General features: G+C 45.7%; 1 protein-coding gene across 1 annotated transcript in view; it reads right to left on the minus strand.

Moving 5' to 3' along the window:
* The window catches only part of ERICH6B (glutamate rich 6B), a 37,353-nt gene extending 22,178 nt beyond the window's left edge, over positions 1-15,175 (minus strand). Inside the window, 7 exon segments of the mRNA XM_069466947.1 lie at positions 175-195; positions 839-895; positions 4,922-5,338; positions 7,292-7,458; positions 8,073-8,206; positions 10,780-10,805; positions 14,542-15,175. Of these exon segments, the coding sequence (XP_069323048.1) occupies positions 175-195; positions 839-895; positions 4,922-5,338; positions 7,292-7,458; positions 8,073-8,206; positions 10,780-10,805; positions 14,542-15,175 (1,456 nt within the window).
* Between the last annotated feature and the right edge of the window lie 4,435 nt (positions 15,176-19,610).

The raw sequence follows: 19,610 nt of genomic DNA on the forward strand, positions 1-19,610 counted from the left end.
TGGCCCTGTTCTTCAGGAGGTTCTAGGGCTGTGTGCTCAGTGTGCCCCTAGGTTCCCTCTAGGACTTGGGGCAAGCCGGACCAGCAAGGGACCCACCTACCCGGGGCAGTGTCCCCAGCCCAGGACACTCTGCAGAAAGCAGGGATCTTTGGATACATTACGTTGGACTCTTACCATAATCTTCGTCTGGATGCCCTTTAGGGACAGCAAACATTGAAAAAGAATAAGAAGAATTATTAATAAGATGTGGGATGGTGAACTAGGCTGGACCTTTTACTCCCTGATGGAATCAATCTAATAATCATCTCCTAAATAGCTGGGGAGACTCAGGGTGGAGGTCGTGCATTTTGGCATAAGAGGCTTCCGTGATCCTCAGCAGTTTGAAGTCAGAAGCATATGCTCAATGAACACTCATTCTCCTCCCTCTGTTCTATGTCACCTTGCCCGCGAGAGTTTACGTTCTGAGAGGGTGAGGTGGGTTTTGCCCGTCTTTATATCCTGCCAGTATACAGTAGGGGTACATTAAATGTCACTGAATGATCTAAGTATGAGTAACACCATTATCTGCCCTCCTCTTTCCAGTGCTAACTATTGTTTCCTTCCCTTTCAAAATGGCAGAGCTCTTTTACTCTTGGGCTCCATGTCTTGCCTGAGCCTTGACACTAAATTCCAGAGACAATGCCGTGGCCGTTGGTCTTAATTAAGGCTGCCCTGGTCTCAAATGGTCAAAGTGGGCTCTCCCTGGCTGGGGGCATGCTAATTCGGTGCTTCTCACCTTCTCGTGGGTAGATTAGTAACTTCTACATGTCATTTAAAATCATCATATTATAAATTATACCTTCTGAACCCACGGTGGCTTCTTCCTCTGTTTGTAATTTCGATCTGAAAGATGGTACTGTTAAAAGGGAGAAAAGGTTGGGCATTAATGATTTTCACCTTACACTTTCTTTCTTTCTTTCTTTTTTTTTTTTGAGACACAGTCTCACTCTGTTGCCCGGGCTAGAGTGCCATGGTGTCAGCCTAGCTCACAGCAACCTCAAACTCCTGGGCTCAAGCGATCCTCCTGCCTCAGCCTCCCAAGTAGCTGGGACTACAGGCATGTGCCACCATGCCCGGCTAATTTTTTTTCCTATATATATTTTTAGCTCTCCAGATCATTTCTTTCTATTTTTAGTAGAGACGGGGGTCTCACTCTTGCTCAGGCTGGTCTGGAACTGCTGAGCTCAAGAGATCCTCCCACCTAGGCCTCCCAGAGTGCTAGGATTATAGGCATAAGCCACTGCGCCCAGCCTCACCTTACACTTACCAGTGGGCTTATATTGGACATTTGGGGTCTGAGGTTCTTTCTAGGCCCCCAAGGCTGATGGACAGTGGGAAGGACTTTGGCTGGTGGGCACAGCTGGCACACATGGATGCCCAGCCCACCCCTCCTCCTCCTCTGTGGCTTTGGTAACTTACTCTAGGAGTGCAATAAATCAATGGTCAGAAAATGTAGCCCCTCTGTGACCTTCTCTGGTCACCCCAGGCTAGTTTAGGTCCTCAAGGTAGCTGGAGTGGCTGGGGTGGGTGTGGGGGGGGACCTTGGAGAGATTCCTCCTGCTGTAGGAGCCACAGAGGCAGGCGGCTCCAAGGCCACATAGACACGCAATGGAGCATGCCTGTCACTGTAGGAAGTGGGCGTCTCTGTGCTCTGTTGCCAAGGGGAGCATAACGGGGGCTGGCTGGGATTTGCAATGGGAGGCTACTGTATTTTTCTAGGACTTTTGTAAGTTCTTGGTTACCCTTGTTTTCTGTCTGCTGGAATTTTGTGATCCCTGCTTTTTTTTTGTCACCACCCAGCCCCATTTGTTCTTTTCCCCACTCCTAAACACACGTGTGCACCCATGTGTGTACATACACATGCACATACACACCCTACATTTCATTTTTACTAGCAGGGACTAGCGGGTTCACAGTGACAAAGCATGAAGGCTCATTTGCTTATGGGAGTGTCCACATTTGCGTCTGGCCCATGGCGTTGGGAGCAGAGGCTCCAGGACTAGGGCTGCACCAGTGCCTATGGGTTCTTCAGCATGAGCCCAGCACCTCTGCAGACGAGGGCTCTCCGGTTTCAAGGAAACTCACGGCAGCGTGGCATAGTTCTGTTAGGAGGCATTTCCTTACGACGTTTCCCTGAGATTCCATTAATGGTCCTGTTCTAGCCCTTCAGTCCAGACGGGAAGTCTTGGTTTTGTGTGGCAGATTGTCAAATATTTAAAGTCAGTTTTCATATCTCAGAGTCACATGTCTTCCAGACTTAACATCACCCTTTGCTTTGACAGTTCCTTATAGGACATAGTCTCCAGGTCTGCTGAACGCCAGCCCTTCCTCTGAGCCCCCGCCAAGCTGCTTCTGGCCCTCAGAGAGTGTGGTATCCCCCAAATGGAACACGCTGTTCCAGGGCCGGCCCTCCAGTGCACGTCAGAACAGCACTACATTCCCTTTACATAACCTTTTTTTTTTTTTTTTTTGAGACAAAGTCTTGCTCTGTCGCCCAGATTAGAGTGCAGTGACATCATAGCTCACTGCAACCTCAAACTCCTGGGGCTGAAGTGATCCTCCTGTCAGCCTCCCAAGTAGCTGGGACTACAGGCATGTGCCACCACACCCAGCTAATTTTTTCTATTTTTTTTTTTTTTTGTAGAGATGGGGGGTCTTGCTCTTGCTCAGGCTGGTCTTGAACTCCTGGCCTCAAGTGATCTTCCTGCCTCGGCCTTCCAGAGTGCTAGGATTACAGGCGTGAGCCACCATGCCTGGCTGTATATCCTTTTAGTTGTGTTTGGTTATGTTAACTTTTCTGGCAGTCACATTAGTTATACTATTGACTTGTTGAGCCTGGTTGAACAAAGCACCTAACAACAAATGGGACTTCTTCACCTGTATTCTCCATCCTGTTATTTTTGGGGGGCTAATAAATAGCAGGACTTAATATCAATTGCCAGTATCTTTTATCTAGCTAATTGTGGTCTGATGTTTCTGCCTGTCAAAATCTTTTAGAATCTGATTATGTTATCCTCATCATCCAATGGCCTCAGGGCATCTACAAATATAAATATTCCTTCTACATCTGCATCCAAGTCTATCATGAAAGTGTTGTGCTGGGCAGAGCCCTGTGGTTCTCTCCTGGAAACTGGGTTGACCCTGCTCCACTAAACAGCATCTCAGTGTGGTGTTCAGTCAGTTACTGCTACTGATGATACCAGCTAACATTAGCACCACCTACTATTTCTCTGTCTTGTCCGGGAACATCAAGATGCCTTTGGAAATGAAATGCCTTATGGAATTTGGCCTTCCGGGGTTTCCATAGTTCCCTGATCTAATAACCTTATCAAAAAGTGGCCTAAATGCCAGTGTTACATGATTTGCTTTTATTGATCTCAGGCTGGTTTCTTGTGGTCATTTTGCTCTCAATATTTGTCCCAGATGGGTCACAGACTCATTTCCCCAATCTCCCACAATTTCTCAAAAACTAGAAACATGATTAAGCTATTTTCTCTCTATATTCTGGGGCGTATTTTATCTAGGTCGGGAGATGGCAAGTTTCCATTCTTTTCTGATTTTTTTCCTCCAATCTTTGGTTTCTGCTGTTTCTTACCGAATTTTCTTGCACCCTTTTCAATCTCAGGATAAGTTTCCTTCATGGTGAAGTCAAAATTAAACAGCAATTGAAGAACTTGACTTTCTCTGAATCATTCATCAACGTTGCCCTAACAGTCGTAGCCTACCTGTCTTGATCTTCTTGCCCCAATCATATTTTAGAAGGGCCTTTGTCTTTGTTGCTGCCTGTACTTAACATTATCATTATTATTATTGTTACTTTTTGGTAAGAATATTTACCCTGGGATTCAGATTTCCTTACACTATTCTTAAAATTCAGAGCCATTTTCCTATATTTATTGTCAGGAACATCCTTGTCTTTTTAACCTCTGCATATGATCTTTCAAAATCCAAGTCCACGGAAGGAAAATCTGGGCAAACACACTAACTTGCGCTGTGGGGAGCTTTCCAAACTTCTCTTCCGTCTGGCCAAGTGGTTCGAAGTATCACTTCGCCCCTCTCTGTTAATCTTCACCCACATTTCGCTACATACAGTGTCTGCAGGGACACAGATTTCTAACTATAGCCCCCTTCCTACCAACGCTATTTCTTTGAAGTAGGACATACCCTGTTATCACCATGATCCGATCTTGAATCAGGTGAGGGTTCAACAACAATTTCCCAAGTATTTAACAGATATTTATGAGTACTGACCGTGTGCCAGGCACTAGGTCCTGATGATTTCTGCAAGCGTGGTTATAATGCTCTGGGTTAGGATTTCTGGTCTGCCTGGTTTACGACCCTGCTCTGTGCCTGGATACATACACACCTGAGGCCATAAATAGTGTTTCTGGGCCTTCTGAATACCTCATGTGGATCACAGGGTATTTTCTGTGCCTTTAGCAGTCTTTCCATGTCAGTTCTGCCACCCTCCGGAGTAATAGGCTTCAGAGATTTATCTGGGTGTTTTTCCTCCGTATTTGGTTCAAAGTTGTATTTGTCGGGAAAGGCCCTGCCATGGGAAACACTCCTGAGCCACTGCGGTTGAACAATCCCATAATAAAAACACGCTTTAGAAACAGGAGCCCAGCACCCATGAAATTCACCAGAAACTAGAGTTTCTCTGGCTCTCCATTGTTTTTGTGCCCGAGAAGCCTCTGGGGATCTTGTTAAGAATGCAGATTTTGGCCGTCTTGGACAAAAATTCTCATAAAGGCTAGGAATCTTCATCTTCACAAGTGCCTGGTGACAGGGACACCCAGTCCTGGGCCCCCTGGAGCCGCAGTGCCCACGCCTGGCCGCCTCTCTGCTCTCTCCTGCTGGCCTCAGCGCTCCATTCCCAGGCCTGTGGGTTGCTTTTGCTGTGGTCGCCTGTGTTTCTCCAACACGTGTCTGGGCAGCGTCTGCCCTGGGCTGAGAGCAGACTCTTTGTCAAATGTGCCACGCTTGGGAATCCGTGCTAATCTGTGCTCCAGCTGCAGGAGGACTGGCTCTCTCTCCCCCTCCTCCACGGACTGACGTCCTGTGTCCCTTTCTGCTACCTCCTCCTGGCTCAGGTGTGTGGCTCCTCGGCCTTCCTGGAGCCCCACACGTCCTGCTTTCCTTCTTGTCATCCTCACGAAGTCCTGCTCTTCTGCGTCCTCCTCAGGCACGTGGCCAGCCTGTATTGGATACTGAGTGCCAGAACGTGGATGCTCCTTCTCGGTGCTCCCTTGGTTAACTTGGGACTTGGCCAGCGTAGGTGCTCTAATGGAGCTGAGAACTGGAATTATTTCAAAATCAGTAGGCAGGACAGGACGGCTTGGCAGGAAGTGTGACTCGCTGGCCCGCTAGCCTCTTCCTCTTAGCCTGGGTCTCAGGATCCTGGCTTCCCTGACATTAAAGGCTGCCAGCAGAGATGGAATATTCCTTTCCATGGCTTTCTTGAGAGCTGACTTGGCTATCTAGGCCATAAATATACTCTTGGCATTTGGTGGTGACCCAGGGCCTGAGAGCTGCTACGTCTACACATTCTTTGTCACTCTTTGTCATACTTTCTCCATTCCATTGGCCAGACACAATCATGTACCTGCTACCACCGATGCTTTCCAGAAAGATACACTGAAAACCATAGGCAGAAGGGGAAAGAAAAACCTTCATGAATTTTAGGAAATGGCTAGTTTTTCCTTGCGTTCCAATCTCTGTTCCAATGACCATCCTCCCAAGTAACTGCAGGAATGTGGGATGTCATTGATCCTGGCTTAGAGACGCCAAAATAGTTCACACCTTTGGATTAGGCCACCAACGTCACAGTATTAGATCAGTAGACATTTACTGTGGGTGGCCGGACTTTTCCCAAACACTGAACTTATGTTTGCTTTAAGGAACTCAGTATTGGAAAGATACATACCGGCAAAACCTGCCCATACACACCAAAATATACATGGTGTTTACACCCAAAATTAAATACAGACATAACTAGCCCCATTAATTAAGCTTAAAGACCAAGAGGGTGGTGGATGAATGAGCTGAGTAAATGACACAAGGATTTCAGTGGGGCCTTTCTCTGGGGGTGTCCACAGTGGCATGAATAGGCTTTCACATCCAGCCTTCTCCGGTCCCCTTTCTCCCCTCCCATGTCCTTTCAAGCTTGGCACTGGCATTTCACCGGTGATTACCCAGGAAATGACTTTCAGAATCCTGCTTATGAATATTTAGATAAATGCTCAGATTTTCCCCAGTGGTCGTGCTCACTGACTTTGCCGTGGTTCCAGTTCTTGAGGCTCCCTGAGAGCACACATGCCGACAAACGTCCCAAGTGAACCAATGTCGCCTGTCACGTGCTGGGCCTGTCCTCTGCCTCTCCATCCTCTTATACGCTTGTAATGTCATTTAAGTGCATTTCAGCTACAAAATGTAGCAGGCACAGATAGGGGCAGGGAGGTGAGGTGCTGGGGGAATCTAATTTACTGCTGCCATGACTATGGAAATAAATCTGTGAATTAGTGATGGATCGATCCCACTAAGGCAGGATTTAAATGATTCATCATGACGAGACATGCTGTTCAGTATTCCATCCCCAGGACCCTAGAGTGAGGGGTTTGGGGGCTTAATTGGGTAGAGAATTAAGACCCTTCATGGAATCTTGCTGGATTCTCTCCTGCGTTTCTCCTAGCTGTCGCCTTGGAGGTTCGCTACACGGGTGGTTTTGGCTGGTTCTGCATCAGGGCCGGCTCTGGCTATGCGTTGAGACAGTCTGAGGGGGGCTGAGACAATCTGAGGAGGGCTGAGTCCCACCCATTCGACGTTCTCCACGTGATTTTGTGGGTTCGGCCTCTCACCCCAGGGAACCAGTTTGTAATCTGGGAAGAAAATGGCCTGTGTCGCTGAGGCAAACCGTGCCTGTGTTCATGTAGAACAAGAACAGGAAGACTGATGAGGGAACGGGGGAGGGGACGTGGAAGGAAAGATCGAAGAAGCTATTTGTTCCAGCTCTTTGCTCTTGCTCTTTCTCCGCGGGGGGTCTGGGACGGGAGGAAGTGGGTAGCAGGGCTAGCAGAGGAGTTAACTTCTTACCCTAAGTATGACTGCAGATGGCACAGGAAGCAGTAGAGTATCATTAGCATCAGAGAGAAGGCTAGAGCCACAATATTTTACAAAATGCTGCAAGACCGTTCCTCCCCCGGCCCACAGACAGCCCGGCCGTGCAGCGGCTGCAGGGTGCGGCTGCCCTTACCATGATAGACCCATTCCGTCTGACTGGCCTTGTCCATCTTGTAGGGTGTAGCATGCGGCCTGGACAAGTCGGGAGGCTCAGTGGCGGAGGTGGGCGGAGAGGCAGCTTCACTGGTCAGTGGGACAGCAGGGGGGGTGATGACCTCATAGATGCTGGCGTCTGAGCTCCTGTCGGAGGGGAGCACAGGTTGCTCTGACAGTTGAACGTTCCAAGATGTTCCCCTCCCTTCCCGGCCCATGACTCTGCTCATTCTAGCGGCCCCTCCCGCCTCACAGTGGCCCCAGGCAGAGTGGAAAAAATACCGGATCCGAAGCCACAGGCATTTAACAGCAAGCACCGCGGTCTGTCCCTGTGGCAGGCCCATCACAAACACCGCCACCATCAAGAAAGTTTCCCAAAGGGTCTGAGGGCAGGGCCTGGGTGTGAGGTGCAAGCCCTGCTATCGGGCAGCCCAGGATCAAGAGGGGTGACCCCAATACCCCAACCACACTGCGCTCCATCCCAGGAATCCCTGGCTCTTACCTGGAAGCAAGAAACTATAATTCAAAGGCACGAGAAGGGGTCTTTGGGGGTGTTCAGGCCCTGAAATTATTTCACGTAAACTGTCCCAACGAGCAGAGACAGGCACAAGGGAAAATGCCCACCATATAAATGGGTGGGGACTGTGGTTGGTAGGGAAAACACAGGCTTGGGTGCGAGATGACCTGAGCTTAAATGCTGGCTCTTGCGTTACAGCAGAGGCACTCTGGGTAAGCTGCTTGTTTTCTGCTGTTGTTCTCACAGGGCAAGTACGATGGGCCGGTTTCCTATCCGGGTCAGGAATCCCGATGCAGGGATGGGAAGGGGGTGAGGACTGGAGTCTGGGGCTCCGGTGAAGGGGTGAAGGGAGAGAGGCGGAGGCTGCTCCCCTCCCCACTTTACAGAGGAAGGAAGTGAGGCACAAGGAGATCAACAGCTGCCCTGTGGCACACAGCTGGCTGTGGGGACTGGAGACCCAGTTCTCCGTCACCTGTGAGGCGGTCACCTCCCTGCCAGGCCCCTTCGCTGTGTCAGGCCACATTACGAAACTTGCTTTGGGGGAGTTACCTGCCGGAGGCCTTGCCCAGCCCCTGCAGGTACGAAGCATGGAGTAGAGCAGCCAGTGCAGAGCCAGAGTGGGGGCTGCCCGCCAGGTGGGGGACAGCCCTGCGGGGAGCCCTGTGCCCCAAGTGGTAACCTGTGGCTTCCCTACTCAGCAAAGCTGGGGTTCCATTCCTGTGGCTTATGCTTTCTTTAGATCTGGTTAGTGCCAACCCTCTTCACCAGTTGAGATAAATGACCGCCACCCCCTGCAACCGTTCTTTGGGGAGGAAGTGTATGGTATGAGACACAGGGACAAGGCCTGTGGATCAGGAGCCTTGTGTGCCCCTACACTGGTTTCTCCGCAGCTGGGCACGTAGAAGGCATTTACTCACTTATTCCACAGGTATTTTATTGACTGTCTAGTGTGAGCCAAGTCCTGAAGCAGGATTTTAATGAATATTCACTGAACGATAATTTGGACCTTGGAAATATGCCTGAGCTTATTCTCTTTTTCTTTTTTCTTTTTTTTTTTTTTTTTTTTTGAGACAGAGTCTCACTCTGTTACCCGGGCTAGAGTGAGTGCCGTGGTGTCAGCCTAGCTCACAGCAACCTCAAACTCCTGGGCTTAAGCGATCCTACTGCCTCAGCCTCCCGAGTAGCTGGGACTACAGGCATGTGCCACCATGCCCGGCTAATTTTTTCTATATATATTTTTAGCTGTCCATATAATTTCTTTCTATTTTTAGTAGAGATGGGGGTCTTGCTCTTGCTCAGGCTGGTCTCGAACTCCTGACCTCGAGCGATCCACCCGCCTCGGCCTCCCAGAGTGCTAGGATTACAGGCGTGAGCCACCGCGCCCGGCCCTGAGCTTATTCTCTTCCTGGATAGATTGCAACTTCCTTTCCGGCATTCATTCATCTGCTCTCCCAAGAGCACAGCCCGCAAGCCCTCTGCTGGCCCTCCCTGGTTGAGACCTTCTCCCCAGACTCCGACGGCCTCTGCCCTTCCATTTCTGGGTGTTCTGGGGGCCCAGGACTCCGAGCCTGAGACCTGTCCCTTTCTTGTGAGTGACTGAGTGGCAGTGTGAGCAGGGTCGTGGCTTCTGGGAGTCCCCACTACACTCCTCCTTCCTCAGGGGACCTGCACCCCCAACCCGACCCCACCCCACTCCCTACCCAGCCCTGCTCCCCATCTTTGGGTCTCCAAGGTGCCTGAAACATAGTCTCTAAGTGTGAGTTTCCACCTGGTTTATCCCAAAAGAAAATTATTACCTTGCCTTAAGATGAAGCTTGGTTGTTGATGTCTGAGCCACCCTGCATTCTATTGAAAAAAAGAACAGAAAAGCAATATTGGCAACAACAACAAAAAACCATCTTTCTTTCTATTTAAAAATGTGTTCTTAAGCATGTGATGCTGGGGTTGTCTTGGATAGGACCCCAATTATAGAAATTTTGTCTTTTCACTTTTCTTCAGTGTTATCGCTCTTAATGGTTTCCATGAAAAATTATTAGGTTGAAATTTTATATAATTAAAGAGAACTCAAAAAGATAATTTTTAAGAAATCATGGATGTTAGAAACTTGAGTTTGCTTTGCTAATTCTTTGGCTATCATAGAAGCCACTCTCTGTCTTGGGACAAAGGACATCTGTCTAGCAGAGATGACTGAGGTGCAGAGGATATAACTATTTTAAGAATTTTTTTAATTTTAAAGAATCTGCTTATATAATTTAATCATCTGATTTTCTTGAGTGATATGAGGTCAGGAATTTTATGTACAGTTGGGATAAAAGATGCCACCAATTCTAGCAATAGAGAATGGCAACAGTGGGAGCAACAGAAGAGTGAGAATCAAAAAATTTGAATTTGAAACTGAAATGTTGAACACTTGCACATATCCATAGTTTGCCCATGCAACAGAATATTATTGAGAAATATTACTTAGCTATTAAAATCATGTCTATAAAAATTAAGCAACATGGCCAAATGGTGAAGTGACAATACTGAAAAAGTAAAATACAAACTTGTATAAACAGCATGTTTAAAACAGTAAAAGCAAAACAAAACCACACAACAGGGACCACCACTACCAAATATATAAAAAATATGGGCAGAGGGACAGAATGAAAATCACTAAAATGTGAATTAGCTTTATTTATATTTGGATGTTAGCAGGTTGGGAGATGTTATTCTACCTTTTACTTTTCAAATTTTCCAGTTTTTAAAGAAATGAACAAGAATAGATTGTTTCTTTGATGTCACTCTTCCAAAATCAAAATATGCACACCAATCATTAAAAAGCAGAAACAAAGGATGAAAGGAGGAAGGAAGGAAGAAAAGAAAGAGAAGTCCCTAGAAGAGAAGAGAAAGCTTGGGAGCCTGTCCCAGATCTTCTGGTAATTTTCGGTGACCTTGAGCTATGCACATACCCTCTCTCTAGCTCCAAATTCCTCACCTGTGAAGTGGAAGGGAGTGGATTAATGGTTGGGAGAATTAAAGGAGAGGGAGATTGTGAAACATACAACATGCACCCTATGCCACCGGACTGTGCTCCCTGACCTCCTTCTGGACAAGACACGTGCAGAACGTGATGCTGTTTGTAGGCAGCACAGTGAGGCTGGAGGCAATTGGCCCTGGGGCTCAGCCACTTCCCCCAACCCCAGGTGCTGACTCAAAAGCACAAACCGTGAGTCTTCCTGCATGAAAAGTTGGCTGGCTCTCCCATCCCTGCCTTATCTCTTGCACCTTTCTTCTAAAACACCCAGAGGAAGTTCCCTGTTGGAAATGGTAGTCAACTCTCAATTGGAAATGGCAACAGAAATATAGCATTTAGGCCAGACGGCACCTAGAGCTGCTGAGAAGCTAGCAGGGTAAAGAAAATCAAATCTAACACATGATGTGTATCGAAATACTATCAGGCAAAAACATGATGGCTCAAAATCAACGTACTGTGACATCTCCATAGCATACTAGCCACAGAGCAGAATTCATCATTAGGAAGATCTTGGGTTTTAATAAAAACAGAAGAGGTCTCATTATGGGGTGGTTTCACTATACGGCATGTTTTATGGCAGCAGGAGAGCAATATAGGTTAAACTCCTTTCTAGCACCTCCCTTCTTGTGCGATACGAGTATTTTTATACCTTACAATTGTATGGTGTGGAGAGCTTTCAAAGCATTTTTAGATATGTTATTTCATTTAAGTATCACAACCACACTGGGAGAAAGGTGTTTTTGCATGTGGGGAAATGAAACTGAAACCTAGAGAAGGTGAATGACAGGCCCAGGGTCACAGGCCCCACGTGTGCTGGATCTTCGGACTCTGACACCACGGTGTTCGCACCCATGTTCTACGTGCAATATCTGGAACCTCCCTGGGAGGCCAGTCAGATGTGACTATCGATTATTCACTGGCAATGGAGCTGCATTTATATCCAAGTTGCTTATATAATTTTATTGGATTTCTCCATAAACCATGGGAGAAACTCACTCCTTTAAGGAAGAAAGGAGCGTGGGGGTTGTTATTCTGACCTGATCTGGCTTGTCCAGGGCGATGGGACTCTCTGAAGTTGACCTGCCTGCAGGGTAGATGGGTGGGGGATGCAGATCCCTCCCACACTTGAGTTCATTGCATCTTGTTTTGGTTATGTCCATTTCACAACGGGGGGCCACGTGGCCAGGGGAGTGTGGCCAGTCACAAGCCAATGTCAGGAGAATAATAATACATAATGTAATGTACTAATACTAATAATAGCTAACATATAGATTTAAAATGTTATGTGCCTGGCATAGCTCATAATGCATAACATAATTTAATTACTTAATCCTCCCCAACATTCCACAAAGTTGGTCTATTGCTGTTCCTAATTTACAGTGAAGAAAACCAAGACACAGAGAGGTTAAGTGACTTGCCCAAGCTCATGCAACTCGTGAGTGGGAGAAAGCTGGCATTCACACCTAGGCAGTCAAGCTCTTGAGAGAGAAAGGAAGATGTGCTCTTTGTGATAGACTCCTCTCTGCCACCAAGTAAACAAAAAAATGGCACTGATGCTCCCTCTGCACTGCCTGGTCCTGTGGCAGACATCACTAGTTGATCACAGCACTCTTTCCTGCAGACCACAGATGAGGCCTGGAATCCTTCTCAACCTAGGGCTCCACCACTAACCTCTAGTAATCAATTCCTCAGCATCACAGATGAAAGCCCATTTGTCATTTTACAGATGCCAATTAATTCATAATGTTTTTAAAAAATATCAGAGTCAGGAAGGCACTCTTGTTAGGTCGTCATTGAGGTTCAACACAAGGGGCAAACAAAATTATATCTTAAAGATATTAGGAGACTATTCTACATAAATACTGATATAAATTTTTTTGAAAAGTTAAGAAATCTCTTGAAAGCCCCTTCTTTCCCTGCTTTTCTACAATCTGGCTTGGTACCCTGGGTTTTCACAGACCGAGACGTTTTCCCATGTGACTTGAAAGGCATTTGAGCATCCCCTATAGTTTTTCCAGTGCCTCTCTAACTTTTACTAGCAGGGCATTTCTTTTCAAAGCTTTTGCTTTTTACACAGTTCCATTCACTTGACAGCATTGTATTTGTCCTACTCCAGTGGGTAATATATTTACAAAGATCCAGTGTGTAGAGGGGACATGTTAGGAATACTTGATTCATACTGTGCAGGAGAAAAAACCCTGAATGCTATTTTTCAGTATTAGAATTACACTTGGTACTTGAACAGCAGGGACAGTAGGCTTCCAAGAGGGAGCTTAATGGTAGAGGCACACAGAAGAGAGAGTTTCCTAGCAATAGAGGAATTACCCCTCCAATGCAACAACTAAACTTTCGTGAGGGGAGTAGGAATCAAGGATGGTACAGCTAATTTGCTGAGGGTAAAACTATAATGCCTGTGTGGCTGCTGAGAACATCCAACTTTTAGGATGTAGGTTGTGTAAATCAGATTTTTAGGCATTTAAAAATTCAAGCTTATCAAGCAGAGTCCTATGATGGTAAAAAAAAAAAATAAATAAATAAATAAATTCAAGTTGCCTGAGATACTTGCAGTTGGGAGCAGAACTGGATCCAGAAAAATAGTTTGGTTCTACTTCTATGCCAACGTTAAGATGACGGCGATGTCCTAGATTTTAAAATTCCTGTACCTGGTGGGATATGGCCATGCAGGCACAGCATCAAGAGGAGTTACCTCGTGGATTTAGAAGTGAATGCACATCAGCCACGGCTAGCAAAGGGCACAAGGAGGCTGCTGCGAAATATTAAAGCCCAACTTGGGGAAGTGTTGCTAATTGCTGAAATAGCATTGGGAAAATGTTAGCCAGAGGATAAGAGAAATCTCTTCAAAGTCACATACCCATAGATTGAGATGATTTCTTTAAGGGGACCAAATGGTAACCTGAGAAGCATACTAGTGTCTGTTGACCTAACAACAAAGTATGTGAGTGTATTCCAGGAAATAACTAGAGATCACTGATAAAACTTAGCTATGTGAATGTTCACCAAAGTGCTGTTTAAAAAAATGACCAAAAAACCAGAAGCAATAAATGATCAATAATAGGGGATCAATGGAAAATATTGTGGCTTATCAATCCAATATAATGGGATACAGCCATTAAGATGATGTTTAGAAAACTTAATAACACATTAAATTAAATTTATGAAATATGAAATGATATTCATATAAGTACATATTTATATATAATTATAATATTTGTATAAATATGTAAACAAATGCATTTTAAAAAGCAGGTTATGAACACTATATAAAGTATGATTCTTCTACAAAAAGAGTATATGTACATAAAAGTCTGGGAAGGATATAACTAAAAATGTGGAAAGCGATTATCATCTCTGGGTGGTGGTAATTTTTACTTTCTTCTTTTTGCTCATATGTAGTTTCTAAAACATCCACAATGAACATGTATTACTTGTGCAATAAAAAACAGCAAAGCTACAAATTATTATTATTATTATAAATAGGCATTTTATGTTCACAGTGTCTCCCTGTCGGCTTTGTTAATAGAGTGCTTTGGGGCACAGCTATTGTAGTTGTGAGCAGAACTTGGTCAGTAATGAGTATTCCTACTTGTCAGCACTGTGAATAGGGCTGAAAATTTGAGCTTTGGCTGTATCTCAGGTTTATTCTTTTTTCCTTGGCATTGTGGTGAACTACAGCTACCATCCTTTGGGAGGTCCTCCTCCAGATGCTCACCCCTTTCCAGATACTCTTCCTCATACAGACATTCTTTCCCTTACAGATACTTTTCCTCCTCTAGATACTCTCCCTCCTCCAGATACTCACCCTCTTTCAGGTAGACTTCATACAGATTCTCTTCATATGGATACAGTTTTTCTTCCAGATACTTTTCCTCCTCCAGATACTCTACCTCCTCCGTACACACTTCCTCCTCTGGATACTCTTCCTTCCCCAGGTGCTCTACCTCCTCCAGATACTCTTCCTTCCCCAGGTGCTCTACCTCCTCCAGATACTCTTCCTCCTCTGGATACTCTTCCTTCCCCAGGTGCTCTACCTCATCCAGATACTCTTCCTCCTCTGGATACTCTTCCTTCCCCAGGTGCTCTACCTCATCCAGATACTCTTCCTCCTCTGGATACTCTTCCTTCCCCAGGTGCTCTACCTCCTCTATATACACTTCCTCTTTAGGAAATACAGATTCATCCTGCAAACTTTCCTCATCTAGTTTTACTTTAGTGTTCTCTTCCTCTGAAGATAAGGTCTGTGTGGAATGCTGGGAAGATGTGGAAGAGTGAGGAGATGTTGTTTCTGATGACTGATTATTTTCAGCAGACATGTTGGGGAAGCAGTGGGTGGATGGACTCCTTCAGCAGCAGGCAAGGTCACCTCATCATCCTGGTAACCAAGAAAGTAATAAACTCCCATTAGTCAGTAATAGCAACTACTTGTTGATTTAAACCCATTTTTGTTCATTCATTTCATTCAGTAGTCTTTGGAGGTCTCTTTAAGTATGTAGATCAGTACATGGTGGCCAGTGAAAAGGCACAAAAGAGGGAACAGATGCTTTACCCTCAGTGAGCTAGGTGGAGAGATTACACCTGAAGGTAAAACCTTTCAAACTATTGCACTATATGAAGTAAATGAGGCGGGCTGGAAAGTGATCGGTGTTTAGTGGTGCAATCATGGGAGAACATTTTTATTTATTCATCAAGAAATATTTATTGCCACAATAAACAAGAAAGAGATTGTCTTCCAGGAGCTTGAAACTGGGGGGAGTAATAGAGTCATACAGATTTCTGGACACAGTGACAAGCACATGGAAGAGGTACATGCAGGGTGGTATAGACACAGCGGTTGGGCCTTTGGTTGGAGGTCTGTGAGGAACATTTTCACAGCTGCCACACACACTATCACCTCTGCTAGAAGCACCATGCACTGTTAGTTCACTGGAAAAACGCTATTTATATTTTAACATTGTGAGCATCTTGACTCCTCTAGGAAGCCTTCCAGGCTCCATCCCATGCTCCATCTGCACCTTCTGTATTTTTATTAAAGTATCTAGTTTGCTCTATTAAATATTTTGTTTACATGTTTGTCCTTCCAACAGTGTAAACTTCTTAAAGGGGGGTGGGGGGTGGGGGTGATTCTTTTTTAAAATATATTTCCAATCCTTCCATTCCACCTGCTGTTAGGGTATAAATTCAGATGCAAGTAGAGAAAGATTTCCTACACAAAGAGTAAGATAGAAAGAAGTACAAAGTTTATTTTACTTTCTCCTAATGAGAAAGGGCTCAACACAAGGAAGGAAGAAAGGAGTGTTGGTGCTGAGCAGAAGCAGCTCAGGATTTTTATGGGAACAAAGAGAAGAGAGGAAAAAAAATAGTTATGGCTGCCAGCTGATAACAGAAGTGGCTGTGAAATGGCTGTCTTTGCTTTTCCTTTTCTCTGTGAGGCTGGCTTATCAGAGTCCTTGAAATCTGCTTCTGGCGAGAGCTGGGAGCAAGCTCATACCCGGCTTAGGGCTCTTCAAGGCCATGAAAATGAAACTCTCAAATAAAACAATTTTAATCTTAAAGACAAGTTGAGTCCCAGGTGGTTGATCAAACAAAGTGAAGGGCAGTTGTGCTGTGATCTTTCCCTTCAACGGGGCAATTATGTATTGTGAATTTATTCTCTTTTATTTCTGTCTGATAGCTTACCTTTCTCTGTTATCTAGTTTATTAGCAAGGCTATCCTTTCACCCACTTCCACTGTGACTCCCCACTGTGAACACAGCATCTCTGGTTTGGATTAGTGGATTTCCTGAGACTGTTGTTGCTGCACTGCTAGTCCATTCTCTATGAAGAGTGTCCTTATAAAAATATAAATCAGATCAGGATTTCCATTGCTTTCCCCAGCTGGCTATGTGGAGAGAACACAAGGACTGTAACAGTGAAGGGGGCATCAGTGGGTAGAAGGCTTTAAAACCCATTATGAAGCATTTGGGGTTGGGTGGTATCAAAAGACAAAATTACAACAAATCTAGTTATAGATCTAATTGGCTTTTGTTGATGATTCACGAATGGGGGCTGCCTCCATTCTACAAAGCAATGAGAGCTCCCACCGAGCAATGGCAGAACAGCAGCTTTTGTAAAGTGGGAACAAGGAAACAGAACAACAGAAAAACACTGATTGGTTAACATCAGGTTACCTTTTTTGGTAAGAGTTAAAGCTGAGGGGACTTCCTTATTACCTGACTTAGGTAATACATTTCAGGTAGATTGGAAGCTACTCAGGAAAAATTGGCTTGTTTTGGGATCTATTTGCTTCCTTAACGTTTTAGTTTGATTATGTGTGATTTAGCCTGAGCAACTCTGCTCCGGTTTGGTCTGGTCCATTGGGGCCTAGTGCAGGAGCCTGGTCCAAAACAACGGCCTCCCATATTTTTATTTAACAGCGGTGGTGGGGAAAGTGTTGTAACTAAAGCAACTCTGGGGCAAGAGGATTCTCGTGGCCGTTTGCCAGCTAGGAAATAGCAGAGACTGGAGCTTTGCCTGCAGCCGACTTGTCCTTTCATCCATCACTGTGGCTCTGCAGTATGTGAATGTCTTTTCCTGCAGGCTGCTCCAACGCTTTTTGGAGGAGGAGAGATATAAATAATACATGAGATGATGGTGGAGGAAACTGCCTTTCGGGAAAAGGGTGAGCTACGGGATAGCTTTGGGATGTGAACTAAAACAAAATATTAAGGCTCCCCCACCAGCTGACTGAATGGACCCCCTCTTGGCCAAGTGGATACCCTAAAACTGAGTTGCTGGCCGTGAGAAGGGAGATCAGACATGCCTCATCATGCCCCCCTCCCTTCTTGTAGACATCCTCTGTAACTCATTAACAGACCTGAGGCTATGCAAGACATACCTGCAGGCCCATCTCTTTGGCTCCCTGAGACCCCCCAACCCCCTCAAGGCATCCTCCCTTCTCTAAGATGTGGTCAGAGAGGAGTGGTCACACCTGACTTGCTCTCCAGGGATCCTTGCTGCCTGTCACCTCTCCCAGGAGCTCCCAGGCCACCACACTGAAATGTCCTAGAATTCTGCCCAGCATCAGTATCAAACAGACTGGGCTATCATTTGCCACATCTACCTTCTCTTCTCCTTTATTTAAATCGGGAAAAGGTTCTTCTGTGTCCAGATGTGGAGTACCACTCCCATTCTTCTCTACGTTCTATTTGTATAGTGCTTTGAGCTCAAAACGCTTTCACGCGCCCTATTTAATGTATTCATCACGGCAGCCTCGTGCAGTGAGCACCACCATCTCCATTGTATAGATGACAGCTCTAAGGTTTAGAGAAATCAAACGACTTGACCAAGGTCGGACAAGTACTGAGAGGCCAAAGGAGGGTTGGACCAGGTCTGCTGTGACTGAGTACAGTGCTCTTTCCCTGGTGCCAACTGTCACGCGGGCAGACAGACGTGCTCTTTGCAGGAAAGAACTTCTTAGGGTTCCCTCCAGGGCACTGGCTTTAGTTCTCTCACAGCCTCTTCCCCACGCTCTAGTTAAACAGTAATTCTCCTTGACAAAGAAAGCAAAGGGGACGAGAAGAGGGGAGGGGGGAGAAGTTGGGTTTCTGTGTGTGCTGAGCACGTGCTATGTGCTTAGAACAGAATAGGTATTTTGCTTTTTTGGTTTCTTTTTCATTTAAAGATTCACAACAATCTGGTAAAGGATAATGATGCTATTAACCAACTAAGAGAACCAGCGCTCATAGAAGTTAGGTAACCGGACTTGGGCCACAGCTACAAAGTGCCACAGTCAGGATTCACGCTAGGTCTGTCTAATTCCAAAGTCTAAATAAACCACACTGCAAAAGACGAGATAAGCAAGATGTGTCTTCTTTCCAGTCTTCACAGCGCACATTCTTAGGGATTCCTTCAAATATTTAGAGGCTTTCCTGGCAATTATTTAACAGAACAGAGAAATATTTAGAGTTCCTACTTGCTAAAAGCGAATTCATTTAGACGAAAAGACATCCTCAATTAAAAGTTTACTGCATTCATTATCAGGAGTCATAAAGAGAGCCTTTCAATTAACCTCCTTCAGATATTCAAAATGGTCACAAAGCAGGGTGTTACTGATTTATAACAACATATTCAATTTCAGACAGCTCAATTTAGGATCTCAGCAGAAGGGTATTTTGGTGGTGTGCTGAGATGCCAGGGTTTCGGCACGTACGAGCACATATATATGTCACCTCATAGGGTGGCGGGCAGCAGAGGCAGGGGAAGGGGCCCTGTCTTGGCTGAGCTCCAGACCAAATACATGATTTTGAACATGCTCCCTGGTCCTGCCACACGTGTTCTAGGCAATTAGTAGACTGAGCTGGAAGATCTCTAAGTTCCTTCCTATCCTGTATTTCTAAGACTAACCAGCCCTTGTTCAAAACCCTTGTGGCTACTTGTGTTGTGGAATCCAGATATATCAGATATACTATAGATACATAACAATCCTAGATGCTGGGCAAGGTGACTCATGCCTGTAATCCTAGCACTCTGGGAGGCTGAAGCGGGAGGATCGCTTGAGGTCAGGAGTTCAAGACCAGCCTAGCAAGAGTGAGACCCCCCCTCTCTACAAAAAATAGAAAAAAATCAGCCAGGTGACTGAAAATAGAAAAAAAAAATAGCTGAGTGTGGTGGCGAGCACCTGTAGTCCCAGCTACTTGGAAGGCTGAGGCAGGAGGATCACTTGAGCCTGGGAGTTTGAGGTTGCTGTGAGCTACAATGACATGACGCCAC

This window comes from Eulemur rufifrons, chromosome 4 (assembly GCF_041146395.1).
Source record: "Eulemur rufifrons isolate Redbay chromosome 4, OSU_ERuf_1, whole genome shotgun sequence".
Classification (NCBI taxonomy): domain Eukaryota; kingdom Metazoa; phylum Chordata; class Mammalia; order Primates; family Lemuridae; genus Eulemur; species Eulemur rufifrons.